This window comes from Petaurus breviceps, unplaced genomic scaffold, assembly GCF_028583685.1.
Source record: "Petaurus breviceps papuanus isolate PSGF00001 unplaced genomic scaffold, PetGlider_PUasm1.0 37, whole genome shotgun sequence".
Lineage (NCBI taxonomy): Eukaryota > Metazoa > Chordata > Mammalia > Diprotodontia > Petauridae > Petaurus > Petaurus breviceps.
Window position 1 is genome coordinate 31510555 of NW_027186296.1, and position 27432 is coordinate 31537986.

The window sequence follows — 27432 nt, forward strand, 5'->3', positions numbered from 1 at the left end:
TGGAGTACAGGAGATCATTAGTAGCAACGAGAAGCAACAGAGAGGTATTCAAGAAATTGAATAGTCCCAGGAAGAAGGTAAGAAGCTACCTGGGGTACAAAATATAGGAGAAGGCAGTAAGAGACAGATTTAATATTGCTTTTCCTTTTATTTCAATATTTTTTTTCAATATCAGAAAATTCTGCTCTGCTCTCTACAGCACATAGTTTGGTTTTTTTGGGGGGGTAATGATAAATTATGAATTGTTGTAAAGGCTCAAAACCTCTTATGGGCAATAGTACAAAGAGAACACAATTTTCTAATACAGGGTTATTATTTTATCTGATCTTTACAATAACCCTGTGAGGCACACAACTAGTTTAATGTGTTATTTAACCTAGAGGCATATACATTTTAATTAATGATAATTACTTAACTCAAAAGAAATAAATCTCAAGCAATAAAAATAATATTTATTAAGTGTCTACAATGTTCTTGTGCTACAAATGCTGTTATTCCTTCACAAGGAGCTGACAACATAGTTGATGACAGAAAAGACATGAAAGTAAAGTTAAATAGCAATTCAAAACTACAGATTTATTACATGCCAAATCATGGCATAAAGATGACAAATAATATAAAAGTTTTTGAAAAGAAATAGATTTGTGGAGGCCATAAAGAATAGTCATAAAGAGTTAAAAAAGACCTTGAAGGATGACAAAGGTTTCTACCACACAGAGATAGAGTACTGGATTTGAAGTCTAGAGAATCCAGATTTCATTTATTATTCTGCTGCTTACTACCTGTGACAAATCCTTTATGAGCTCTATGCCTCAGTTTCCTCACTTGTCAATTTAGAAGTCTGGACCAGATTATCTGAGGTTCCTTCCAGCTTTAAACTCTGTGAACCTATCATTTGAACAGGGAAATGGGCAGACAGAATAGAGTGAGCAAAGCCATAGAGCAAAGCCACTGTGGGATTTATTGTTGCGTATTTCAGGGAAATGAAGAGAGAAGATTGGCTAGAGCAGAGTTTATAGAGGGTAGTAATAGGAGATAAAGCTGTTAAAATAAGTTAAGTGCAGGTCCTAGAAAACATCAAGCACCAGAATTAAGTCCTTTATCTTGTAAGTAATGTGACAAATTTAGGCATTTCAGAATGGCTAGACTGGCAGCAGAGTGTAAAACTGATAGAAGGTAGACCAGCTAGGAACACAAGGGGAATTTTAAAAGGAATGAAAAGTAACAGTAGAGAGCACATAAGAAATTAAGGAATAAAATACCACCAGAGCCAGGCCTAGAAATAGGCAAGATTGCTAGCTAACAAAAGTACACCATACAAGGGGAGACAGAGGTGCATAACAGATGGAGTGACAGTTTTTAATACTGTTTTTCTAAAGTGTGAATTTTTAGCGTCAGAGAATATTTTAGCAATCCTTATATTTGGTGATCAGAGCCTAAATTCAGGTGGTAACAATATGGCCAGACTGCTGAACTTGGAGCCAGGAAGACCAGGGTGGGATCAGATCCTGATTCTGATATTTAAAAGCTACATAACCTTTAGTAAGATACTTAACATCCTTGAGTCTCAGTTTCCTCACATTTAAAATGAGGATTATAAGACCTATGGTACCTAAGTAACTCAAGCGATGTCATGAGTAAAATATGTCAAAAGTAAAATAATGAATGTAAAGTGCTTTGCAAACATTATAGTATTATATAAACTTTAACAATGATGATAAAGAAACAATCAACAAGACTTGGTTACGAAATAAACAGTAGAAGAACCACTTCTCTGATATACACACTACCTGGAACACCTGCTATAAAAAGAAGGGAAAATATAACCACCATTTAGTTATATTACTCTTGACTCCACAAATACCAAATTTCATATATTGTTTCCCTAAACTCCCACCAAAAGAATGACACAACAGAGATAAAATAAGAATAGATATATAACTGGGCATAGATAGGTGCACCAATAAACAAAAATCAACATGGTCAGGATTTTGAATTATCTGTTTAACAAAGTTAATTTGCCATTATTCCTGTGAGGAGTTTCTATGATAGTATGTACCTTTGCTTCTTGAAGGTATAATTTTCAGATAAATCAGTAAAAGGGTCCTCAGAAATTTTTATATATAGGATCTTCTTTAAAAAAAAAAAAAGCAAAAACTAAGAGGAAACATACTTGAAATAGACATTTCTCTGACTTTGTTTCCAAAGAAATAAAATAGGTATACCTGATTTCCATGAAGATCCAATACATCCAGGCTTTTCAGATTATCCAGATTTGAGATTTTCTTAATTCTGAAATATTTAAATTTGGACAAAAGTTGCTTTTCACTGATAAAAAGCCATTTACAAACTTTACCCTCAAACAAATCTTCAGAAATCTCTCTACTTTCCATCTTGTTCTGATTTATATACCAAAGTAAAATTTCATTTTCCATATTTATTTTTTCAGCTATTCAGAAAAAGTATTCATCTCAGCAAATAATGTTAAGAGTTGGAAGGCACCTTTGAGACCAGTCTAGTCCCTTAATCTTACCAATTATTATTCCTATTAGTTATTAAGATAAAACAGAATTGACTAATCACCTCTAGTTGATGTACTTGACAGTATGCTTAGAGACAGGAAGATCTATGTTCAAATATCACTTTACATAATTACTATGTGACCACAGGTAAGTAATTGAGCCTTAGTTTCCTTATCTATAAAATATAAATAACAACACTTAAAGTTCCTGTGTCACAGGGTTGCTATGAAATAGAAAACTGTTTGCAAGTCATAAAGTATAATATTAGGCTCAGTTTTATAATAGCAAAATATAATAGATATGTTTCACTTAAAGCAAGTCATAAAATTTTGGATTTTGAATTAATTTTTATGTCAAATGTATTCTCCAAGTCAATTCATATTTTCTATATACATTATAATTTCAAATATATTATAATTTCCTATAGAAAATTATGCTAATAAATCATAAAAATTATATATTAAAATGCAGCAAACCTTGTAAAATCATACATTCAAGAGAAATGAAATAACTTTGTAATACTAAGAACTAATATTCTTTGTTACATTATATCAAAATATTGAATACTGTAGTACTTTAAATATATTTGCCTTAATCTCCTAACACTCTCTAGTTGACTGAAGGACCAAGCAGAGACTACATGGAATTTGGAAGTCCTACCCTAATTAGTCATGGAATCAACCAGATTAAAGAAGTTTCTTGTAACTTAGACCTGCTAAAGGTATATTACCTTCATATATAACAGTAAGGGTCTGGTCTACCAGCTTGTGAAAAAAACTGAATCTTTAATATTCATTCTCTCTCTACAACTTACCACTTCACTAATCCCTCTTCTCCAAACCCAAAATTCCTGATCCAAGTTTTAATCTCTATACCCATCAAGCTCACACTTAACTCCTCTCTCAACTCTAACTCTTCTCTAAATTTCTTCTAGAACTACCACTCCTTTCTGCTAAAACCTGTTGAATTACCAAATACACTAAGGACAAATGCCTCTTCCTCTCCAAACGTATTTTTTGACTCTTCCTTTTATCTCCTTAGTTTAGTAGAACTCTGGCCAGCCCAGGCTCCCTCTGCACTTTAAATACAGACAGTACACTTCTCCCTTCTACAATTTCAATGGAAACAGTAGGAAAATAAGTCTAATTAAAGTTCCAGGTCATGGATCCACCAAACCTGAAACAACCAATTAAAGAAACATTTATTAAGTGCCAAATCATTGAGTAAATATTCTCTCTCCCAAGTGATGGCAGCAACTGAAACTGAATGAAAGATAAGCCAGTGAGGTCCAGGGAACACTGCCACTACCACCCTGGCTGCAAAAACGCTGAGGAACAGTTGTTAATCCAGGCTCTGAGGCAGCAGCCACTACAGACATACAAAAATCATGTATTTGTTGCCTTGGACTTGAAATAATTAGAATCCTATTCTAGAATGTTCTCATCGACTTTTAAAAAGTGAAAGTTGGAAAATTCCTTAGGACTTCACAGCCTAAAGAACATTCTCTCTGGTGGAGAAAAAAGAATAAAAAACAGATAATAGAAGAAAAGAAGAAAGTTAAGGAAGTAAAATAAATTCAAGGAAAATAAACATTTATTGAAATGAGCTGAAAGAGTCAAAAAAGGGGTTCAATTTTAGACATATCTAAGTCTAAGATACAAGTAGAAATATTTATTAGGTAGGTAAAAATTATAGTCTAGAGGACAATGTCAGAACTAGAGACTGAGATTTGTGACATAATTGTCTACATAATTAAAGCCCTTCTCATGCATCTTAAATTTTTGTCCTGTGCTACTTTCAAACAGCTTCAAGTTTCTCCTAACTTGAAAATGATATTTTGATTAATATGAATACACAGAGATGTGGGGAAATGTATATGCACAGTGAAGTAAGCACAACCAGGAAAACAATATGCACAATAACTACTGCAAAATGAATGAAAACAACAATAAAATTAAAATTGAACTCTTTGTTGTTATAATGACCAAGCTTGACCTACCCCAAAAAGATACAAAAATATACCTTTTCTTCTTTGTAGAACTATGGAACTACAGATGTAGAACACTGCATATGCTATTAGAATTAAATGATATACTGACTAGTTTTACTGAACTGCTTTTTTATTTACTTTTTTATTTTTTAGTCTTCATTATAGAGGATGGCTCTTGAAAGAGAGATGGAATATATTAGGAAATGAAAGTGATATGATAATAAAATATATCAATAAAATTAACTTTAAAACAGTTTTGTTGATTTTGCTATTCCTTCTAAGTACAATATTATTTCTCTCATTTCTATTCCTGCCAAACATCTTAAATAAGTATACAACATTGCACTTCCTTATCACCTTATCCCTTGTACTCTGGTTACTGCTACCATTATGTCAAAAACCATGCTGTGAAACTCAGTGACCACCTTCAAAAAAATTCTCTGAAAGACAAATCTCTGGGACCCTGCTATAACCAGGGACTACTTTGCAAGTTTTATAGTGACCTGGTTACATACAATACTGAACATAATAGCACAGCAAAGAGCAAACATTATCTGCCCTAGCTCATGAAGTCATAACTCTGTTGCTGCCATTCTTGTTGACTCACCTGTATCTCCCTACTGTGTGGACCTTCCTGGTTTTAGATTATGCTTGACCTTCAATGCCCACTCATTCCTTTCATAGGCCTCTCAAACTCCAGACTTAATTTTTCTTCAGTAAAAAATTATGCATATTGGGGGGGGAGTCAAGATGGTGGAGTAGAAGCAGAACCTCACCGTGGCTCCAGCTTCCACCTTCCCCAATCCATGTGAAAAGGGGACTCTAAACAAACTTTGGAGCTGCAGAACCCACAAAATGACACAGAGAAGCTAACCTCCCACTGAGGATAGCTCAGCAGGCTGGCAGCAAGCAGCCAGCTCAGAGCTCTGGGAGCCAAGCCCAGCCACTCCCAGCCAAGGTTTTAGCCCCAGGGCAGGCCTGACCAGCCACTGGCCAGAGGGACTCCAGATCACTAGCAGCTGTGGCCATTTCCAGATTTATCAACACATAGATGTGAAGGACAAAGTGAGAAGTCAGTACAGTCTGGACTTTAGGACCCAGTAAGTGGGCATGCATGGCTTTTGCCCCTGGGGCGAGAAGCCACTGAGACATAGGCACAGCCAGCCAGCGCCACATTGCAGCTTCAGCTCCTGGCCTGCAGTCTATAGGGGGACCAAGCACCAGTCTGAGGGGTAATCACTCTTGCTTTAACCTTCTTGGATCCAGACTGCAGTCTAGGGTGGAGGTCCTGGGGTGTGTGAACAGCTTGCCAGAGCATGTGGAGACTTCAGAGAGAGCACCCAACTAATACCTCCAGCAGCTGAAAAAATGCCCACTGGGACGAAAGCTCCCCTCTCTGGTGGCAGAGTCCTACTGTGGCAAAAAGCCCAGGGGTCAAGTGACTGAGGAGCGACATGACCACACAAAAGAAGCAAAACAAACAGAAGACTCCAACATTACACTCCTATTTTGGGGACAAAAAGGAGCAAAGCATGGAACAGGAGGAAGACAGTAAAGTCAGAACTCCTGCACCAAAAGCTTCAAAGGAAAACACGAGCTGGTTACAGGCCAGAGAGGACCTTAAAAAGCAGATAAGAGAAGTGGAGGAACAATTGGGAAGAGAAATGAGAACGATGCAAGAAAATTAAAAATGAGAGTCAACAGCCTGACTGAGGAAAATAACACCTTAAAAAACAGACTGACTCAATTGGCAAAAGAGACTCAAAAAGGCAATGAGGAGAGGAATGCCTTAAAAAGCTGAATTTGCCAGATGGAAAAAGAATCTCAAAAGCTCAAAGAGGAGAATCGTTCCCTCGGATTTAGAATGGAGCAAATGGAAGCTAGTGACCTTAAGAGAAATCAAGATGATGTTAAACAGATCCAAACAAATGAAAGAATAGAAGGCAATGTGAAATATCTCATGGGAAAAAGCACTGACCTGAAAAATAGATCCAGGAGAGATAATTTTAAAATTATGGGACTACCTGAAAGCCATGATCAGGGAAAGAACCTAGAAATCATCCTTCAAGAAATTCTCAAGGAAAATTGCCCTGATGTTTTAGAACCAGAAGGCAAAATAGAGGTTGAAAGTATCCACTGATCACCTCCTGAAAAAGATCCCAAAAAGAAAACTCTAGGAATATTATAGCCAGGTTCCGGAATTCCCAGATCAAGGAGAAAATATTACAAGCAGCCAGGAAGAAACAATTTGAACATTGTAGAAATACAATCAGGATAACACAGGATCTGGCGGCTTCTACACTGAGCGATCAAGGTGCCTTGAATAGGATATTCTGGAGGGCAGAGGAGCTGGGATTAAAACCAAGAATCACCTACCCAGCAAAACTGAGTATCATATTTCAGGGGAAAATATGGTCATTCAGTGGAATAGAGGACTTTCAAGCATTCTTAATGAAAAAACCAGAATTGAAAATTTGACATCCAGATACAAGAAGCAAGAGAAGCTTGAGAAGGTAAACAGGGAAAAGAAATCATAAGCCACTGATCAAAGTTGAACTATTAACATTCCTACATGGAAAAACGATAATTGTAACTGATGAAACTTTTCTCAGTATGAAAATAGTTGAAGGGAATAAAAATATATATATATATACATGCATATAAATGTATATATCGGTGGGTATATGGGTGTATGAATACATGTGTGAATGTGTGTATATATGCTTACAGGTATACATAGATAGAGGGCACAGGACCAATTTAATAGGAAGGGATGATCCTTAAATGGGGAAATTAAGAGGTGAGAGAGGAAAAAAATGAGAGGAGATGGAGAGAGACAGAATGGGGTAAACTATCTCATAAAGAAGAGGCAAGGTAAAAGGGTTACAATGGAGGGGAAGAATAGGAAGGCAAAAGGGAATGGGTCAACCTTATTCTCACTGAATTTGGCTCAGGGAGGGAATGAAATACACACTAAATAGGGTATCTCACCCTACAGGAGAGTAGGGGGAAGGGGATGATGAAAAAGAGGGCAGGCTGGAGGGGAGGGAAGTTGGAAGCACTAACTTTTGAAAAGGGACAGGATCAAAGTAGAGAATAGAACAAGTGGGTGGTGGGATAGGAGGGAGGTAAATAGAGTCAGTCTTTTACAATATATCTACTATGTTAATGTTTTGCATTAGCTACACATGTACAATCTGTACTGAACTGCTTATCTTCCTAGTAAGGGTGGGTAACAAGGGAGGAAGGGAATGAATCTGGAATTCAAATTTTTAAAATCAAATGTTAAAAATTATATATACATATATACTGTTATTAATACTATCTTATATGTAATTGGGAGAGAAATTATACAGGCACTGGGGCATAGAGATCCACCATGCCCTACTGGAAAAGTCTAAGGGGGTATGGGAGAAGATATGGGAGAGAGCAGATTGGAGGAGGGGATATCCTGTGGGGCTGGGTGGTGAGTAGGGGGAAAAAGGGGAGAAAATTTGTAACTCAAATTCTGGTGGAAATTAATTTTGTAAAGCAGAAGTTAAGCATTTGAAAAATGAAAAAAAAAAAAACCTTATATATATATTGGGAACCTGACCAGACAACATGATGCTTGTCTAGGAGCACAGTCATGACAGACAGTATGTACAACAGTAATCAAAGCCAAAATAGGCAGCGATCAAGGCAGGTGGCCAGCCACAACTCATTAGTCATATAACTTTTTTCGTCCTTATAATCATGGTATCCAGGAGGTTCTTCCTATCTCACTAGATTTCCAGTGGTGGGCTCTGCTGTCCAACTACTGTCCCAAACCCTCATTGTATCCTTCTAACCAAATCCAAAGGCCCTTTTTCAGTACTTATCTTCCCTGATCTGCCAACAGCATGAGTCTCCTTGAAACTGTCTCTTTACATTTTCCTCATTTCCCTACTACATTCCAGATCAATGCTTTCCTAACTCTTCCTATACTCTATATATGGGTGTCTTTCAAGGATTCAGTCCCCTGTTGTTTTCTTTCTACACTCACTCACTCAGAAAAATCACTCCCTCTAACAATTTCAACTATAATTTCATCCTAATATATACATCTCTAATCATAATTTCTCCAGTCCTTTATTTCCAACTTATACATGGTATTTCTACTTGGCCCAGTCATTTCAAAGAGAACCTATCTAAAAACCAAACCATTATCTGACTCATCCCCCAAACTAGCTTTCCTTGCAAATTTCTCAGTTCTTATTGTACCATTACTATTCTTTCAGTTTAAAAACTTTGGAATCATCTTCTTCCTTACATTCACTTTTAATAGCCAGTTAGTCACAAGGTCAAACAGAAATTGGCCATTCTTTCATTTCCATTCCCTCACTATTTTCCATTCCAGTCCACAACAAATTATTTTATATGTGGATTACTACAATCTTCTTCTAGCTAGTCTTCCTAAAGCCCAGCTCTAATCCTTTTAGTCCACACTAATTTTCCTAAAGTCCCATTTTCTTCATGGCAATCCCTTTCTTAAGAACCTCTTTAAAAAATCTAGACCTGTGATTTCACTGAAGCAGTCAAGTCCTAAAAGGGTAAATTGACTCCACCAGTGATGATTAGCAGATGTTCAACATTTATAGTCTTAGAAAGTTGCCAGGGCCCCTGACTAGTTAAGTGATTTTTGCTGGTTCATACAGCCAGTATATCAGAAGACAGGATTTGAACTCAGGTCTTCCGGACTCCCAGGTCAGTTCTATACACTTTACCTCTCATTTATATTTACAACTAGATTCATAAAGGGATAAGGAGTTCATGTGTGATTTCAATGATTCAGGAAACTTCTGGATGGGAAATTCCCTTTACCAACAAAAGCCTTAAAAGTCTTAGAGCAGCTTTAAGCTTTGATAGTTTACAGCTGCACTGAGACTTTTGGGACATCTTGTATTATTAGAGTTGCAAAAGAAGTGGTGTCAAATTCAACAGAAACAAATCCCTACAGATAACATACGGACTTAGAAAACCACAAATTAATATTATCTATTTTGTATTGCATTTTTATCTTGTTAAGCATTTTCCAATTACATTTCAATTTGGTTCAGACCACACTATGGGAGTTTTTCTGAAGCTATCAATAGGCTATGACTTTGATACTTCTGTCCTAGGGCACTTACGGATTAAATGAACTGCCTGAGGTTGCACAGCAGGAGTTTATCAGAGGCAGGACTGGAATCCAGGTTTTCCTAGCTCAGAGGCCAGTTCTTCATGCACTGTACCATACTGCCTCTCAAATGTACATTGTAACTCATCTATAAGAACAGAGACTATCTCCTTCTAACGTGCTATATCAGATACAAACTCTTCCGAGCTTATAAGGTCTTCCTAGGTCTTATAAGACCCTCTTCATCTTCCCCTACTTCCCTCCATAAGTCCAGGTACTCTTGACAAATTGTATCACCTGATGTCTTGCATATATACCATTTCCACTTCTGTTCTGTACCTTTATTCATGCTTTCTGAAATTCCCTCCTTTATCTAAAAAGTCTAAGGCCCAGCTCAAGCCCCACTTCTTCTACAAAACTTTTGTTGACTAATCTAGCCTGTAGTAATTTCAATTTCCTCTGAATTCTTATGGTATCTTCATATTTGTAGCACTTAATTATACACCATTCTTTTTTTAAATCTTTGTTTTCTAACCATGATTATGATTTCTTTGGCTTAAGGAACTACAGTAAGGAAACTCCCTATAGCAATGCAGATCATCACTTGCTCCAAAATTTAATCTTAGTTGCCTCTGGTACTAAGAGGTGAAGTACCTTGCCCAGGGTCACAAAGCTAGTGTGTAACAGGACTTGAACACAGGTCTTCCTGAGAGAGGCCAGATCTCTATTTATCTCCGTGTTACCTTACACTTTCATTAAAATTTTTATGTATATATGTTTATACCCAGAAAAAGCTATCCACTCATTGCTTCCACTTCCTCTCCTCTCACTTCTCAATCCCTTTCAATGTAGATTCTGATCTGAAACTGCTCTCTCCAAATTTACCAGCAATGCCCTGTCAAACCCAGTGGCTTTTTTTCAGCTGTCATCCTTGACCCCTATACAATATTTTATATTGTTAATCACACTCTCCTCTTAGATTCTCTCTCCGATGTACATTTTTGTGACACTGTTCTCTTTTGGTTCTCCATGTTTCTGCTCCTGTTTCCTTTGCTGGATTATCCATATTGCAACCACTAACCCCAAAGCTCTGACTTCTTTCTTGAGATTCTCTCTAGGGTATCTCATCAGCTCCCAAGGGCTTAAGTGTCCAAAATCACAACCAATGAGGAAAGCCTCACATCTGTAAGGTATTAGCACTGGCACAGTTCATTTCTATATCTTCCTCTACGTACTTCAAATCCTTTTATTCCCACTTTGTTATCTTTTAACAATGCTTTCCCCTTACCTCTTCTTGGAAACTTCCTATCTGCCTCCATTCCCAGAATACTTATTTCATCTTGTCAAAGAATTTATCCATCATCTAAGTAAGTGCTGGACTTGGCGTCATGAGGCCTGGACTCTAGTTCCAGATCTTCTAGCAACTAACTAGATGTGACCTTGAAACATATTCATGAAACTTTCCAGCTCTGTTTTCCTCATCTATGGAAAGACTGACAAAATAAACTAATAAATAACCTTCTAATTCTAAGATAATATAAAGCTTTCCAACTCTGAATGTCTATTATTTTATCTTCCAATAATTCTAACAGAATAGCATAAATCAATATTTTTCTACATCTTTCACCTTCTCCTTTAAAAAGGGACATCAGTTTGTACTAAGAGAACACATAAATCTGATGATCACTTTAAGAAGAAAAACAGACATAATAAATAATCTTCAACAATTCACACAGTGAATGTTGTATGTAAATAAACAGTGGTTCCTGGGTATCCCAAAAATGCTTATATCTACCAGTCTCTCTGGGTTTCAGCAATTAGTACGGTGTCAATCAGGTATTAAATGCTGCAAGGTATCAGTTAACCTTACTCCCATTTCTCTGTCACCTTCCTACAATATATCAAATAAAACTCTTCCTACCTTTCACAGGCATTCCTTCTAAGCTATGGAAACAATATACTAATAAAATTTCTACTCACCTGTTCCTATGCCTATTTCCACCTGTGCTTGTATTATTATAACTTATCAAGTACAAAGAATTAAATTTATCCAGTCATATTTAAAGTCTTAATATTAAAATGAAGTTTCAAATCTTAAACTTATGAAGAAGTAGAGACAGAATGAAAAATCTGGGATAAATTATAATCTACTTACTCAAAAGAATATCCTTAGAAGTACCATAAACATTTATTTTTAGAGGCACTTATCTCTTGTTTAATAGTATAATAATTACAGAAATGAACTTCCAAATATATTCATGTGTTTTGATGGTGTTATGGTAACCACAAAGGAAAAAAACTCAAATTTAGGCAAATGAAAATACTGAATAGTCACTAATTAGAGTATCACCCGTGCTATTTTTAAATATATGAAATCAATGCTATTATGGAATAGTATGTCAAATTTCATTGTGATATTAGGTTTCAAGAGAGAAGCCATTATAATTCTCTTGTTTGCACAGTTGCCATGTTGTTTGCTTTTGGTTTTGTTTTTTTTATAAAATCATTCTTATAATTTTGAATGGATAGTGCTATACATCTGTGCAAAACTGGGTAACTTAAACATCATTTGTGAAATACTTCAATTATATACAGTTTGTAGCTTGAAATTTTCTTCAATGATTGTATACTTGAATCATCTATATGTTCTAGACTACAGTGGAAAAGGAAAGAGAACAGATGCATTAAAGAAGTCAAAGAGAGCCAAGATGTGAGGGCAAGATCTTCGAAGAAAAAGATCTCTTCTCATTTTAGCCATAGGGAATTCAAGATTCATCCAATGTAAGAGAACTAGAACCTAACTGGGATAGGGGCAGTATCTCTGTTTCACCACACTTTACTGCAGAATCACTTTTTATTATGCTAATAGGTTAAACAAACCTCCTTTGTAGGTGTGGCAGGAACTATCTGTTGAGGCTGGAAAAGTGCTAGTCTTTGGTTAAGATAGTAAATTAAATAGATTAAAATTAAATTTAAATTTGAATTAAAAAATAAAAATTAAATAGAATTAAAATATACATATATACACATATATATATATGTATATATAGATGCAAATCTCAAGAGAGTTAGTAATTGTGATTATATCACATGACAGGATAAATTAAGGGCCCAGGTTATCCATTTGAGGATATAAATTAAATGCTTCTTCAAAATGCCAGTATGTTGATAAGAACTGATCTACCAACCAACAAATATTTACTAAGTGCCTAGCACTCAAAAGAAATTGGAAGTATAACACACAAATTTAAAATGAAAAAAGCCTGGAGACTGAGGCCTATAATTTGGATTAGATGATCTCTGAAGCCTCTTTTAGCTCTAAATGCTATGATCTTTATCTCCTGCCATCAATAATCACTCAATAAACTTCCTATTGCCTACATGATCAAATATAAAATCCTCCATATGGTGTCCAATGCCCTTTATAATCGACACCCCCCTCACACACACCTTTTCAGTCTTCTTACATCTTGCCATGCACCCTGCAATCCAGAGACACTGGCCTCCTTGCTACTCCTTGCTCAAGGCACACCATCTCCTGATTCTGGGCATTTTCACTGGCTGACTGTCTCCTGTACCTGGAATGCCGTCCCTCCTCCTGTGTACCTCCTGACTTCCTTGGAAGCCCAGCTACAGTCCCAGCTGCCTTCCTTCTGTTGACTATGACCTATTTATCCCATGTGTAGTTTCTTCCTATATTGTCATTTGCATATTGTTTCCCCTGCCAGACTGTGAACTCCTCAAGGGCAGAGATTGTCTTCTGCCTTTCTTTGTATCCCCAGTAATATTGCGTAGTCCCCGGCACATAATAGGCACTTAATAAATGTTGACTGACTCCCTCCTGGAAAAGCATATAAGGTAGAGATGGTTGAGGGTATCTATTAAAGATCAGAAAGCCATAACACTATCAAACTGGCTAAAAATCTCTGCTTTAGATTTAAAAGCACTATATTGGTTTGGACTAGATGACCTCTAAGTTCCTGTACAGCTCCAAAACCTCTAACCATCTAATAGCAAACACGCCTTTCTTCTTGCTTGAGTCCCATCTAAAAATGCAAGTGCCAAATGTTAGCGCTATAGACACAAGTGTTCTATAAAATAGACATTTAAAGTCTTCTCCATTGAAAAACATCACAAAATATGCCTCTTACACCCCATACCTGTTCTTCCCCAACAAGAGAACACGAAGGGACCTAAGTGTAGAAAGTCCACTTATTTCCTCAATTTGGTTATCATATAAATCCAAGAATATGAGGCTCTGAAGGTTAGAAATATTTTGAATCCGAGTTATAAAATTGTGCTGAAAGTTCAACAGACGAAGGTGTTCTTCCCCATCAATCACAGGACAAACTGTCAGTTTTTGCCTAGAATACGAAAGAAAAAGATATTACAGGCTCTGTCTTGCTGCTCTTGTTTCCATCCTAATGTTGTCCTAATGTATCTATTTGGTTTGTACATTCATTTTGTGACTATACGTGTCTGTGCGCTAATAAGAAAACTGAATATAAACCCTTGGCAGCATATCACTATGGGGTGCACAGAGTTTGTGTAAGAATTCCTGTCCCTAAAGAGCTTTCCATCTTGTAGGTAAACAAGACAGACAAATACAGATCAGGATAAGCAAACTGAAAAAAAAAATTTAGATAGATAGATAGAAAGATATAGCTATAGCTATATATACACACATATATATACACATACATACACATATATACATATACACACACATACACACAGAATTAATATATGACAAATATTTTAGAAGTAATAAAAGTCTATTTTGAGAGTCATAATGGTGTTATAATTATATTATATTATATATTATATATATAATTATATAATTAAAGAGCTAATCTCAAAGTCAGGAAGACCTAAACTCAAGCCCTAACACATACTGACTGTGGGACCCTGAACAAGTCATTTAAGCTCTTAAGAGTCATAGGCAATGCTTTAAAACTTTAAGTCACAGAGAAGGTGCCAACTTTCATTGGTAGAAGGAATTTTCTCACCTGAGATTTCCCTATATCAATTAAATCGTAAGTCTGGTCCCTTTCCCTAAATATCTATTTACATAGAAGAAATGGCTGTTTGAATATCACAGAAAAGTATCCATTGGCAAAAATTTCTAAATAAAACTGTAAACTTTTTTTTTTTAAGCAATCGGGGTTAAGTAACTTGCTCAAGGTTACACGGCCAGTTATTTCTGGGTGTGGTGCTGAGTATCTGAGCCTGGATTCAATCCAGGTCATCCCGACACTGGAGCCGGTGCTCTTACTCGCTGAGCCACCTGGCCGCCCCTAAGCAATTAGTTAAGTAACTTGCTCAAGGTTACACGGCCAGGTATTTCTAGGTGGGTGCTAAGCGTCTGAGCCCGGATTTGATCCCAGGTCATCCCAACAATGGAGCTGGTGCTCTTACTCGTTGTGCTACCTGGCCACCCCAGAACTGTAAACTTTTTAAAAGACTTTTAAACTAAATCCTACTTGAATTGGGGGAGGGAAAGGAGGATAGAGCAAAGACAGAGTATTATGGGTTGCCAAAAAACCCAAAGAAGTACACCCCCAGTAGCCCTATGTTACAAGAAGTCAAAAAGCCAGCTTCTCAATGAGGTCCAATTTATTTTGCAGTTTAACAAAGGGTAAAATGATCTTTTAAGAAAAAGTTCCATGAAGACCCCAAATTTATGTTATGTTCATCCCTAATTTAGGATTGGAGACTTAGAGCTAGAAGGGATCATATTAGTTTATCTGGTTCAATTCATTCATTTTATAGATGAAGAATCTAAGACTCAGAGAGGTTAAGCGACTTGAGCATGGAAACACTGGTGGTGAGTAGCAAAGGCAGAATTTGAACCTAAGTCCTTTGACACCAAATCCAAAAGTCTTTCCAGTGCACCATGATACAAAGGGAAAATTTCTCTTCTTTCCTCTCATACTGTGAAATAGACTATTATACAAAGGTGGGTGTGTGTGAATTCTGTTTTATATGAAAATTGGCATCTCTAAAATGTGTACAAAATGTCATAATATACATGTAAAAAACATAGTATAAATAGGTTCAGGACATTTTATAAGTCCTAAACATCAAATCTACAACATTCTTTTGTGATTTGGGGAAAGGAGACTAGGAGGGAGGGGTTCTGACTGAGGCTGCCATTAGAAGTGGGAATCCAAAAGGAGCAGGGGTGTTGGGAAGGGAAATATTTACAGCTCTATAAGCATGGAGACAATATGAGTAGGCAGCTAACTGTAACAGAAAAGAAATATTTATAGCTTAATTTTGTGTAATTTTAAACCAAGATGAAAAGAAATCAGACATAACTGACATTTTGAAAGCTGTCAGAATCAAGGCACAAATTAACAATATTTCTAACTAAATTATGCTGGCTGATAGGGCTATAATTTTAAAAGAAATATGGTCATTCCGACACTGGAGCCGGTGCTCTTACTTGCTGAGCCACCTGGTTAAAAGAAATATATTATTAAGAAATTGGTTCAAAATAGATACTACAGTTATTTTAATATTTTTCATTTCATTTTTAAGTATGTAAAATTCACTACATTTATTCCTTTTTTATTATCACATTTGATGGAACTTATTTATAAATAATTGAATTTTTGCTAATAGAATATGAGTATTCCATTTCTCAGGGCAGCTAGGTGGCACAGTGGATAGAGTACTGGGCCTAAAGTCAGAAAGACCCATCTTTATGAGTTCAAATCTGGCCTCAGACACTTACTAGCTGTATGATCCTGACCAAGTCACTTAATCTTGTTTGCCTCAGTTTCCTCCTCTGTAAAATGAGCTAGAGAAGGAAATGGCAAACCATTCCAGTACCTAGGCCAAGAAAAACCCCAAACGGTGTTTGCATTTTTCATTTATGTCTTCTCTATGTGTTAAAAGGCACAAGCAAATCCTGAGGTTCTTCAATACCAAAATATCTTAATCCTGTCAGGATTTGCCTATCAGTGACAATGGAGGGCTGTGGTAATGCTGTAGATTTTAAAAGCTTAGACAAAAATTACCACAAAACACTAGAAAATGATGTGCAGATATGCTGCATATCATTGTTAGGCAATACTGGAATTACAAAAAAAGACTAAGGTTAGAGAAATGCCACTGAATTGGACTCTCAGTTACATACCACACTGCAGGCTTTTTCTATACCAAAGCTTGTGTGGGCTGTTGTGCTGGTAGCTGCTGCTCAAGGGTTAATGTTAGTACAGGCAAATAAATGAAGGTTCTCTTTTTATATGCTCTCTAATATTAGCCAGAAACAGGAAGGTTTCCTCTTGCTTTCCAAAGCATAGTACTCATACCTTTCCAAATCATCAAATATAAACTAAGCCAGCCACAAACTATCTCATAGATTTGGGGTCAGAAGGACGGCACTGGAATTCTGGCTTAATAATCACCTACCTATATGCATGAGTAAGTCATTATGCTTGTATGGCCCTCAGTTTCCTTGCTTGTAGAATGAGTGGCCTGGACCCAATAATCTCTAAAGTCCCTTCCAGTTCTAAATCTTATTATTTTGGTTTTCTCTTTCTCAAAATCATTGTTCTCTAATTAACTGCTAGATTCTGAATTTTTTTCCAATACACATAGCTTTAAAGTGTCTTACCTTTCTAAGGTCAACCTATCTGAGTAAAGAATTTTCTCTTCATTAGAACGATGAAGAACTGGAAATGCAGGCATTGATGAGCTCCCCAAGTAGACATGATCACCTATTGAAAAATAACATATAAAATAATCAAATTTCAAAATATTTTATACCAAAGTAGCTTTATATTCTAATTCCCTTACCTACCAATACTCTTTTGGAATTCGGTTATTCTGTATCTTTCTTTATTTTAAAATTGTTACATATGAGATGCCTTTCTTTATTTTCAAAGCAAAACTCTATGTTGCATCCATTCCAAATAATTTTCCCTTTACCTCATATATAAATTCAAAGTAAAAAAAAATACTCAAGCTGCCTCTATTTAAATACATATATAATAATCTAGTACTCCTAATCTTAAATTTTAAAACACTCTTCTAGTTTAGCAAGATCATAATCTTTCATTACCAGATACATTTGGGCCAGCACTGTGACAGCCCTGTCGAATTCTGGATTTTGTAGGTGTCTGAATGGAAGAATCTCCAAATGCTGATAAAGAGTTTGCACCACTTTTCAGTTCCAGCCCACAAAGGTCTGTCATGTTTGTTGTGGATGGGACGAATGATGGTTTGTTACGAGGTGAAGGACTTATTACTCTTCCATCCCCTTCAAAATATTTAAAAAAGTAATCATAAACTAGACAACATAACTCTGATTTAAGAAATAAATGGAAAATTTGTTACAGCACATGTTCTTCATACCATCATTTAGGTTGGTTCCTCGCACATTTTTGTTGTTGTTCAGTTGTTTAGTCGTGTACAAAGAAAAGGTGAAGAATGAATAAATGAACAAAGCATTTATTAAGCATTTACTATGACGGCATAGTAAATGCTTAATAAATGCTGTCCAACAGTGTTTAATAAATGCTTTTTTTCATTAACCCTTCATCTTTTCTTTGTACACTCAGTTCTATGAATAGATAGGATTGCAATTAAGTTTAAAAAAATAATTTCATAATCCTCAATAAACATTTATTTGTTGCCCAGAAAATATGTATTTTTTTCTATAGCACTTTTAAGGCTTACAATGCATTTTTCTCATAGTGACACAGAAAGGTAAATAATAGAATATCATTGTGGGGTAGATGGAATTTGAGTTAGATGGAATCTCTGCCCCCATAGAGCTTTAAAATTTGCATGCAAACAAGATAAATAAACATATATTAGAATAAGCAAATTGAAAAGAAAAGGCTCTCTTTTATATGAATGGAGAAATTTTTCATTTAGTACTTATTATGTGCTAACATTATGCTAAGCACTGAGGATACTAATACAAACCCAAGACATTCCCTGCCCTTGCAGAACTTGCATTCTGATAGAAGAAACAATATACAGGATGTCCCAAAAGCTTAAAATTATACTATGATTTTTGGAATATCCCACGTATATATAGGTGAGTGGTATCTAAGAAAGTTTGTTTTGTTTTAAAGCAAAGAATGAATAAAAAGCAAGTATCTATTTACATTTCTTCATAGAAGTGAAGGCTGATTCATACATGGAAAGTTAATAGTGATTGTAAGGTTTGTGATGTTCTCCTGGAAGAAATTCCTTTGATATAGGCTCTAAAGGTTAAAAGAATACAGAATAACAGACATGTAGAACAATCTATACAGTATGAATCCACGGACAATATCAAGTAGACATGCCTGTTTGGAGTAGAGGGTGTGGATATATATGTTGTGGGAAAATAGAAAGGAGAGTTTCCAGTGAATTCTTCTACTTAAATAACATAGTAAAAGGGAACCAAATCAACTTCTCCAGCACACATTTTTGAAAGAGTGACAGTGTAACATCAGAAAGGCATAAAGTTCTAGAACAGGGGAGGGGACCTTATAGCCCGGAGATAACATGTGGCCCTCTAGGTCCTCAAATATGGCCCAATGTTCTAGAACATGCTGAAGATATAGGAAGCATTAGTATTTATGGACCTTTCATTTGGCTATGAGAGTTAACCTAGCACAGATTTTAATTCTAGTTTCCTAAACCATAAAACCAATGTCATCTATATGTAACACATTGAGAATCTGGATAAAGTCTTCAATAATGAAGGCTTGCACACACCCCAAGGAAGTTGGTGTAATAGTAATGGAATTTAAAGATCCCCCTGTATTGGCTTGGTTTTTGGATTGATTGTGTTAAAACCCAGATGGTTATAGCAGCACTTTTTGTAATAACAAAGAACTAGAAACAAAGTAGATGGCCATCAATTGGAAATTGGCTAAACTGTGGTACATGAATGTAATGGAATAATACTGTGCTGTAAGAAAAAATGATTATGATGAACACAGAGAGGTAAGTAAAGACTTACATGAATTGATGCAAAGTGAAGTAAGCAGAGTCAATAAAAACAATATACACATGATTAAAACAATGTAAATGGAAAGAAATTCAACTACAAAACAACTGAAAATATATGTTGCAAAATTATAAAGAACAAATTTGGCCACAGGGAAGAAATATGAGAAGATACCTCCCTTCCTCTCCTATTTCATGTGGAGTCACTCCCACCCATGCAGAGGCACAGGGGCTACAGGTATATACACTGTATATAATGTCATTAATTTTTTAAATATATTTTTATGTATTTGACATATATTGATTGGTTTTACTGATTTGTTCCTCTTCTTTTTTTTTTTTTAAATCCTTTTGTTATAAGGGAAGGCTTTCTGGGAGTGGTAACTGGAAGGGATACAGCACACCAGTTAGGTGATGAAAAACAAAACATACCAACAAAAATCTACTTTTTAAAAATAATTAAGGCCTAGAAAGGAGGCAGTCTATAAGGGCTAAAACGCCATTCACCAAGAGATTCGTGCAAATCCAATTCTATCAGAATACCGCAAGCAGCTGTTATATGGTAAGTAATCACAAGCATAACAATCAAGAGAAAACAGTTTTCTCCCATACTTCTCACTTTTAGCAATTAGTTTTTCATTCAAATTCCATTATTTGAAACTATGGCCATTCTCCTCCCTTCCCTTTGTCAAATACTATTTTATGCCCCACCTAAGAACCAAAAAAACCCCAAGTGCTATTATATATTATGAACATTTTACCATGTTCCACTTGTGAAATCAACTCTGAACTAAACAATATCTAAAATAATCCCAGATCAAACTGTTTCTAATTTATCTTTCTATTTTGCCAATAGGAATTCTTCATTTATCAAAAATTAAATTCATTCAGGGAAATATAGAAGAAATCAATCTCTGGCCATTGACAATACCTTGTCTGCTTGAGTAGTTTTTTTCTAGATCATGTTGCAAAAGTCGATTATGGAAAGATGAGTCTTTAGTTAGCCTGAGTTCAAACTGCAAAATATTGTTCAAGAAAAAAGATTGAGAGAAAACGTAATAACACAAATAATAAAATTAATATCACTGAAAACTGTCATCTTATGACCATCATAATCCCCTGAAAATTCATTCTGGTAGTATGATATAACAAAAATGAGCAGTATATTTGAATAAATGCCTATTACCAGGAACTATACTGAGGATACAGAGACAAAAATGCCTTTATGGAAAACAAAACATGTAAATATATATGTGTTTATATATGTATGTATGTACATACAAAATAAACACAAAATAATTTTCGAGGAAAGATACTAGCAGCTGATGGTACCAGAAAAGACTCCAGATAGTGGTGCTAGAGCTGAGCCTTGGAAGGTAGGGATTCTAAGAAGCAGAAGTAAGGAAGGAATGTACTCCAAGTTATAAGGAACAGTCAGTGCAAAGGCAGGGAGATGGGAAATGGACTGTCACATGTGAGGAACAACCAAAAAGTCAGTTTAGCTAAATGACTGAGTATAGGAAGGATAATAACATCTAATGAGGCTGGGAAAGAGATGAGGCAAGAAAATCAATTATGAGGCTATTGCAATAGTCTAGGCAAGAGATGATGAGGGCCTGAATTATTGTGGCAGTCATATGAGAGAAGAGGAGGGAAACTGGAAAGCAATTGGATATGCAGAGTGAAAGACAGTTGAAGAGCTGAGGATGACACTAATAAAATAAAATAAATCTAATGTTAAAAAAGAAGGTGGGCTGGTCATATGATAAAAGCAAGAGATACCCAGCAGACAATCCATGTGTTCTAATGGTATCTTCACAACATCAAAAGAAAGTAAGGAGCATTCCCAGCACTTTGTTGGGAGTCAAACAGGATGAGTAGGGACAAATTGGTTTACAATCTGTATCCCCAGAGGGAATGTCCACACTAATGAGATCATGGGTGCATTTGAGTAGCTGAGTTCAAATCAAAGTAAATAACTGAGGGGGAAGGAAAGGGAATAAGCATTTATATAGTACCTGTTATGTACCAAGGATGAAGCTAAGTGGCTTTTACAAATCTCATTTGAGATTTCAATTGACAATGGTAATATTAAAGATATATTTCAATTAATAACTGAAGTATGAATATACACTTTAAAATAATTGTCAATTATATATTAGCAACATATTTTACATGAGTTTAAATATGTTGAAGTATCAAGGGTTTAAGTGTCACGTAGCACAAATATACTACAGAAAAAAACTATACATAGTTTAGGCATAATTAAAACTATCCATGTAGATCCTGACAACCTATTTTCATGGTAAAACAATATCCGTCCAGTGACAGATATTGTTATACGAATAAAAAGTTAATATAATGACTTAGTAAATCATGCTATGGAAGTCATTATTTATTAAAGGAAACCAAAAATATTTTGCCTGCCAGATTTTCCCTCTGTATTTTAGTGTGCACAGAAGTCATACGAGTCTTGATGAAATGAGAGATGGTGTCCATCTTAACCCTTGCTATGCTTTCAGCCTCCAGGCCTGTCCTTTATCCTCCAATAAGGTGGAAGCAGTATGATGTAATAGTAAGAAACCCAGGGTCAGGAAATATCTGGGTTCAAGTTGTCTCTTACACTAATTTATCATGTGACCCTAAATCACTTAACCTCTCTGAACCAAAGTTTCCTCATCTGTAAAGTAGTAATACTGGCAATTCCTCCCTTACACTAAGTGAAGTAGACACCATGAGTTGTAGTTATGAGGGGAAAGAACTTAGGGTCAGAGAACCTGAGTTCAAGTGCTGGCTCTGCTAGTTAGTCACTGTGAAACCTTGGGGGAGGTATTTCACCACTCTGGTCCTCCATGTCCACATCTAGAACAGAAATAACAGTCCTTGCATAATACACCTCTGAGGCAAAGCCTTTACAAACCTGAAGGGCTATGAAAATGTAAACTTGATTATTTACCAAGTAGGTCCCTTCAAATACATTAGCTGGGTCATGGAAATGAAAAAGAATGTTCAAATTGGGGGGAGGGGAGAAACTGGTATCTACCGAGGCTTGGATTGGCAGGAAAAAGGGAAAATTTTACAGAACAGATCCAGGATCAGGACCTTTGGAGCTCCCAAAGGAACTGAGGGCCTCCTCAGAACATATAGTCATGCTTTATCTTTACTCTTAAACTCATTTAAATCATTAGTACAAGCCTAAGTTGTTTTTATTTTTTTTAATCCACTTTGAATATACTGTGTGGGTATCTAATAAAATAAAAGTCACTCATTCTAAAATAAAGTGTGACTAGATTTATGCAGATACATGTTAAAAGAATTCAAAACACTTTAGAGCCACACAGAAAGAGCATGGCCTAATGAGTAACTATCAATTCAAATAAGAATTTGCTCAAACCTTACTTTGCTTTTCTCAGGCACTGATGATGTCTGAATAACCAGATGAAGCCCACAATTCACCTGAAATTTGAAGATTAAACTTTCTCAAAAGTTGAATTAAAATTTTAAAATAGTGGTATACACCAAAATATAAAAAATACATGTTACAATAAAAATAACTTTTACTATTCAAAACAAATATACATTATACTAGATGTAGCTGGTGGTACAATGTATAGCATACTGAATCTGGAGTCAGAAAGACCTGAATTTAAAAATGGCCTCAGACACTAGCTGCACCACCCTGGGCAAGTCACTTAACTTCTGTTTGCCTCACCTTTCTCAACAATATAATGGGGATAATAATAATAATAGTATCTACCTCACAAAAAACACTTAGCACATATCAGGCATTCTGTAAATGCCTATACCCTTCCCCTTCCGCCTTTTTTGCTAGAGTACTAAGAACTAAGCATTCTCTGTGGATCTAAAGTCACAGAATACTAGAACCGTGGGGTTGAATGGAAACTCGAGATCATTTAACCCAACCCCCTCTCATATTATAAACAAGAAAACTGAAACCTAAATATGAGTCTAAGTGACTTACTCCAGGTTACAGTGCTAGTTAGGAGTAGAATTTGAGACCAGAACCCAGGTTACAACTAAATAAAAGGTAACAATAAAAAAGGCTCATACAAAGAGATTATTATTACCTAAAGGTATTTTTAGGCTTTCTCCACTTTATTTACCAAAATATCTTCTGTGATTCACTTATTAACTTAAGCTATGTAGCATTTGCCTACTCAGGTCTAAACGATTCATGTCCTCATTAAACATGTGAAATGGACAGTTCCCATCTGATAACAAATCGTGCACGTCACATGTTTCTCCATTAAAAAGCCAAGACCCCGAGACAATGCAAACCAGCTCCAAAGTCTTAAGAACCCAGATCCCCGTCAAGGAAACAACAGACCTAAAATTCCCAATCTACAGGGCGTCCCAAAAGTCTTGGCGCGGTTTTAATCTGCTACAGCTTAAAAGTGCACTAAGATTTTTGGGACACCCTGGCTAATGCCACAAAGCACTTCACGTTTTAACTGGGTCACTCCCACAAGACCCCTGAGAGTGACCACAGGAGACGACGTGAGGGGCAGGCGAGGGGGAGGATGCGGGGCAAGGCTGCGAACCGAGCAGTTTTCACTGATCCAGAGGAGAAAAGGGGATGCCCGAAGGATTTCAAACCCAGGGCGTTTTCTGGCGGGCATGGGAAGAAAAGGCTAACGCAGGGGGAGGCAAAGGAACCCTAGGAGGTTTAAAGGCCCTTTTCTTTCCATGGAGTTAAACAATGGGGTGAGGAAGAGTCGCAGCCAGGTCCAGGGAATCCCGCCCATCACCGAGGGCGCGGGGGTTAACTCTGGCCGCCAGCCAGGAAGATAGAGGGACCCGGGGAGGTGCAAAGAAGGGGGGATGGAGGCCCAGCCCCAAAAACGTACGTTACTCGCCGTGATACGGCCAGGGTTGGTGCGGTATTTCCCAGGAATCATGGTTGGAGTCTTGGCTTTATCTTCGTGACAGGAGCCGCCACAGCTGAGTCGAGAGGAGGCAGAAATGGGGTCATCTCCCTGGCAACCCCTCCGTGGTTGCCATGGTAACCGGCGACTTCCGGTACGGTCCTTTCTACAGGCCGAGGTCAGCGGCCCAGGCAGATTCTGGTCGCACTAGCCTGCTTCCTGCCTCGCCTTCCCTTTGAGTTGCTCGGCTTTCCTGATTTCCCAAGTACAGAGAAGGAGGCGTGAGGCAGCAGAGTGGGAGCAGCGGGCTCCTCGGTCGTTATGGCAACCCCTGCTTCCGGTCCCTTCGTTATTTGGGTCCGACGTGTCGCTGCTCGAAGTGGCCCGCGCGAAATTCGTATTCCCCTCCTTTCCTTACGTCTGGCTTTGGGAAGCGGGAAGGCCGGAGGTGAATAGGGAGAGCGAAGGCGATTGCCTAAACCTAGAGCCTGGACACCGCCCCCGCCTTTCGAAACCTGGTGACGACATTTCCGTTAGCCCAGAGGCGGGGGAAGAGAAAGAGCCGGGACTTGGAGAAATCGCCTGGTGAAGCTCCGAGCCCCATAGGCGGCCGGCGGGCTCCCCGCCATGCCGGCGCGCTGCGTGGCCGCCCACTGCGGCAACACCACCAAGTCGGGCAAGTCCCTGTTCCGCTTCCCCAAGGACCGCGCGGTGCGGCTGCTGTGGGACCGCTTCGTGCGGGGCCACCGCGCCGACTGGTACGGGGGCAACGACCGCTCGGTCATCTGCTCCGACCACTTCGCCCCCTGCTGCTTCGACGTCTCCTCCGTCATCCAGAAGAACCTGCACTTCTCCCAGCGCCTGCGGCTGGTGGCGGGCGCCGTGCCCACCCTGCACCGGGCGCCGGCCCTGCCCCCCGAGGAGCGCCCGAAGGAGCCGGCGCCGACCCCTGCCCCTGCCCCCGAGGCGGAGCAGACCGGGGAGGCCCGACCTGCAGCTCAGCAGCTGGACGTCCCCCCAGCCGACCCCACTCCCTGCAGACTCGTCCTCCCCGCCAGGAAGAGGCCTGCAACCGCCCAGGTTAGAGGCGACGAGGAGACTCGTCCTTTGTCCTCCCCTGCCAGGGCGAGGGCCAGCTAGGGCAGCACGGCGGGCCGTGCTTCAGGGCTCTGACACGTGTGGGGTGCCGACGATACTTTGACTCGTCAGCAGGTAAAAACAGCCAAGCACTGAGGAAGAAAAGTACCCACACACACTCCCGAATACCCTCTCCTCTGTCAATGGGAGAGGCAACTAGGGCATACTCTTGCCCCCAGGCTTAAAAATTAATTGGGTATTGGCAGTATTTAGGGATGGTAGCTAGGTGTTGAAGTGGATAGAGAGGCCTGCATGGCTGGAGTTGGCAAAACTGATCTTCGTCTTACCAAATCTGGCCTCAGCTGTGTGACCCTGGACAAGTCACTTAGCCCTCTTTGCCCCAGTTTCCTCATCTGTAAAATGAGCTGGAGAAGGAAATGGCAAACCCATTCCGATAACTTTGCCAAGAAAACCCCAGATGGGATTGGAGAGTCAGTCAGCCACAACTGAAAAACAACTGACAGCTATAGTGCTAGACCCGTTCCAGCAGGTAAAAACAAACAGCCTTTAGGAAGAAAAGTACCCACATACAACCGGTGCTTCTCTTCAACCCTGCACTCCCTCCCCAAGCACTACCAGTAGCTTTAAGACTATTCAAGCCCATAAAGAAATACAAGAAGATACCAGGTTTTATGTGTTTGTCGGATGGTAAAGTGATACAGACGTTCTCTGAAGTCTTATAACACAATCTGTTTTTCTGTTATTTATAATTGTATACATGGATATCTCCCCAAATGGATTGGCAACTCCCAAAGTTAAGGACTGTATCTTATCCATCCCTCAACACTTAACACACAGTACTTTGTAAGTAGTAGTAATAAACAGTTTGATGAATTTAATTGACTCAAATTGGGAATATCATTACATATAGAAACAATATTATAAAAGGTGGGTAGATTCCAAGACTAGCCCACAAAAACCTAACCAACTCAATGTGACTAAGTAGTAACTTTATATAATTCAGTACTACTGATATTAACAAAACTATCTCCACTCTGGGTCTTCATGGCACCGCTCACTCTTAGTTTTTTTCCTGCCTGTCTTAGGGCACCTTTGGTGTATCATCATCTATGTTCCACCCCGAACTGTGAGTATACCTGAAAGCTGTATTGGGCTCCCATTCTCTGCATTCTCATTTGGTAATCTTATCAGTTACCACATCTCTTTGCTGAAAACTTTTAGATGGACATATCCAACCCTAGTCTTCTCAAACTAGATGTTCCCTAGACATCTTGATTTCAAGACCTCTAAAACAGAATTCATTCTTATTCTTCCCTCCCCCTCAACCCACCCCTTTTCTAGATTGCCCTATTTTTATCAAGGGTATCATTGTCCTTCCAGTTGCCCAGGTTGGCGGCCTTTGAGCCATTCTCATCTTTTTGTTCTCCCTTGCCCCAAATAACCAATCAGTTGCCAAGTCTTGTAAGTCATACTCCCACAACCTTCCTCACATCTGTCCCTTTCTATACACACCACAACAACCTCAACATTTCTTGCCTGGACTTTTGCAATAACCTCTTTAACAAGTCTCTCTACCTCTAATTTCTCTCCTCAAGTACGTCTACAATATTGTCAAAATTATATTCCTGAATCATAGGTGTGATCATGCCATCAACACACACATACATTAAGCTCCAGTGGCCCCTATCACCTCTAGGATGAAATACAGACTCTGTTTGACTTAAAGCCCTGCACAATTTTCTTCCTCCCTTCCTTCCTCCCTTCCTCCCTTCCTTCCTTCCTCCCTCCCTCCCTCCCTTCCTTCCTTCCTTCCTTCCTTCCTTCCTTCCTTCCTTCCTTCCT

At 38.0% G+C, this 27432-nt stretch overlaps 2 protein-coding genes across 5 annotated transcripts in view; one reads left to right on the forward strand and one right to left on the reverse strand.

Annotated features, from left to right (window-relative positions):
• Positions 1–24964, reverse strand: part of LRRC49 (leucine rich repeat containing 49) — a 199634-nt gene extending 174670 nt beyond the window's left edge. Inside the window, exons 1-7 of one of the 4 annotated variants that reach the window (XM_069098176.1) lie at positions 24475–24964; positions 23006–23062; positions 20538–20622; positions 17721–17918; positions 17274–17376; positions 13810–14013; positions 2226–2292 (exon numbers count right to left, since the gene is read on the reverse strand). In XM_069098176.1, coding sequence (XP_068954277.1) covers positions 2226–2292; positions 13810–14013; positions 17274–17376; positions 17721–17918; positions 20538–20622; positions 23006–23062; positions 24475–24525 — 765 coding nt within the window. In that variant the 5' untranslated portion in view covers positions 24526–24964. The remainder of the gene's footprint in view (positions 1–2225; positions 2293–13809; positions 14014–17273; positions 17377–17720; positions 17919–20537; positions 20623–23005; positions 23063–24474) is intronic. The other 3 variants (XM_069098177.1, XM_069098178.1, XM_069098179.1) reach the window with 3 other exon arrangements.
• A 38-nt stretch (positions 24965–25002) lies between these two features.
• THAP10 (THAP domain containing 10) overlaps positions 25003–27432 on the forward strand; it is an 8489-nt gene continuing 6059 nt past the window's right edge. The window contains exon 1 of the mRNA XM_069098180.1: positions 25003–25572. Coding sequence (XP_068954281.1) covers positions 25120–25572 — 453 coding nt within the window. The 5' untranslated portion in view covers positions 25003–25119. The remainder of the gene's footprint in view (positions 25573–27432) is intronic.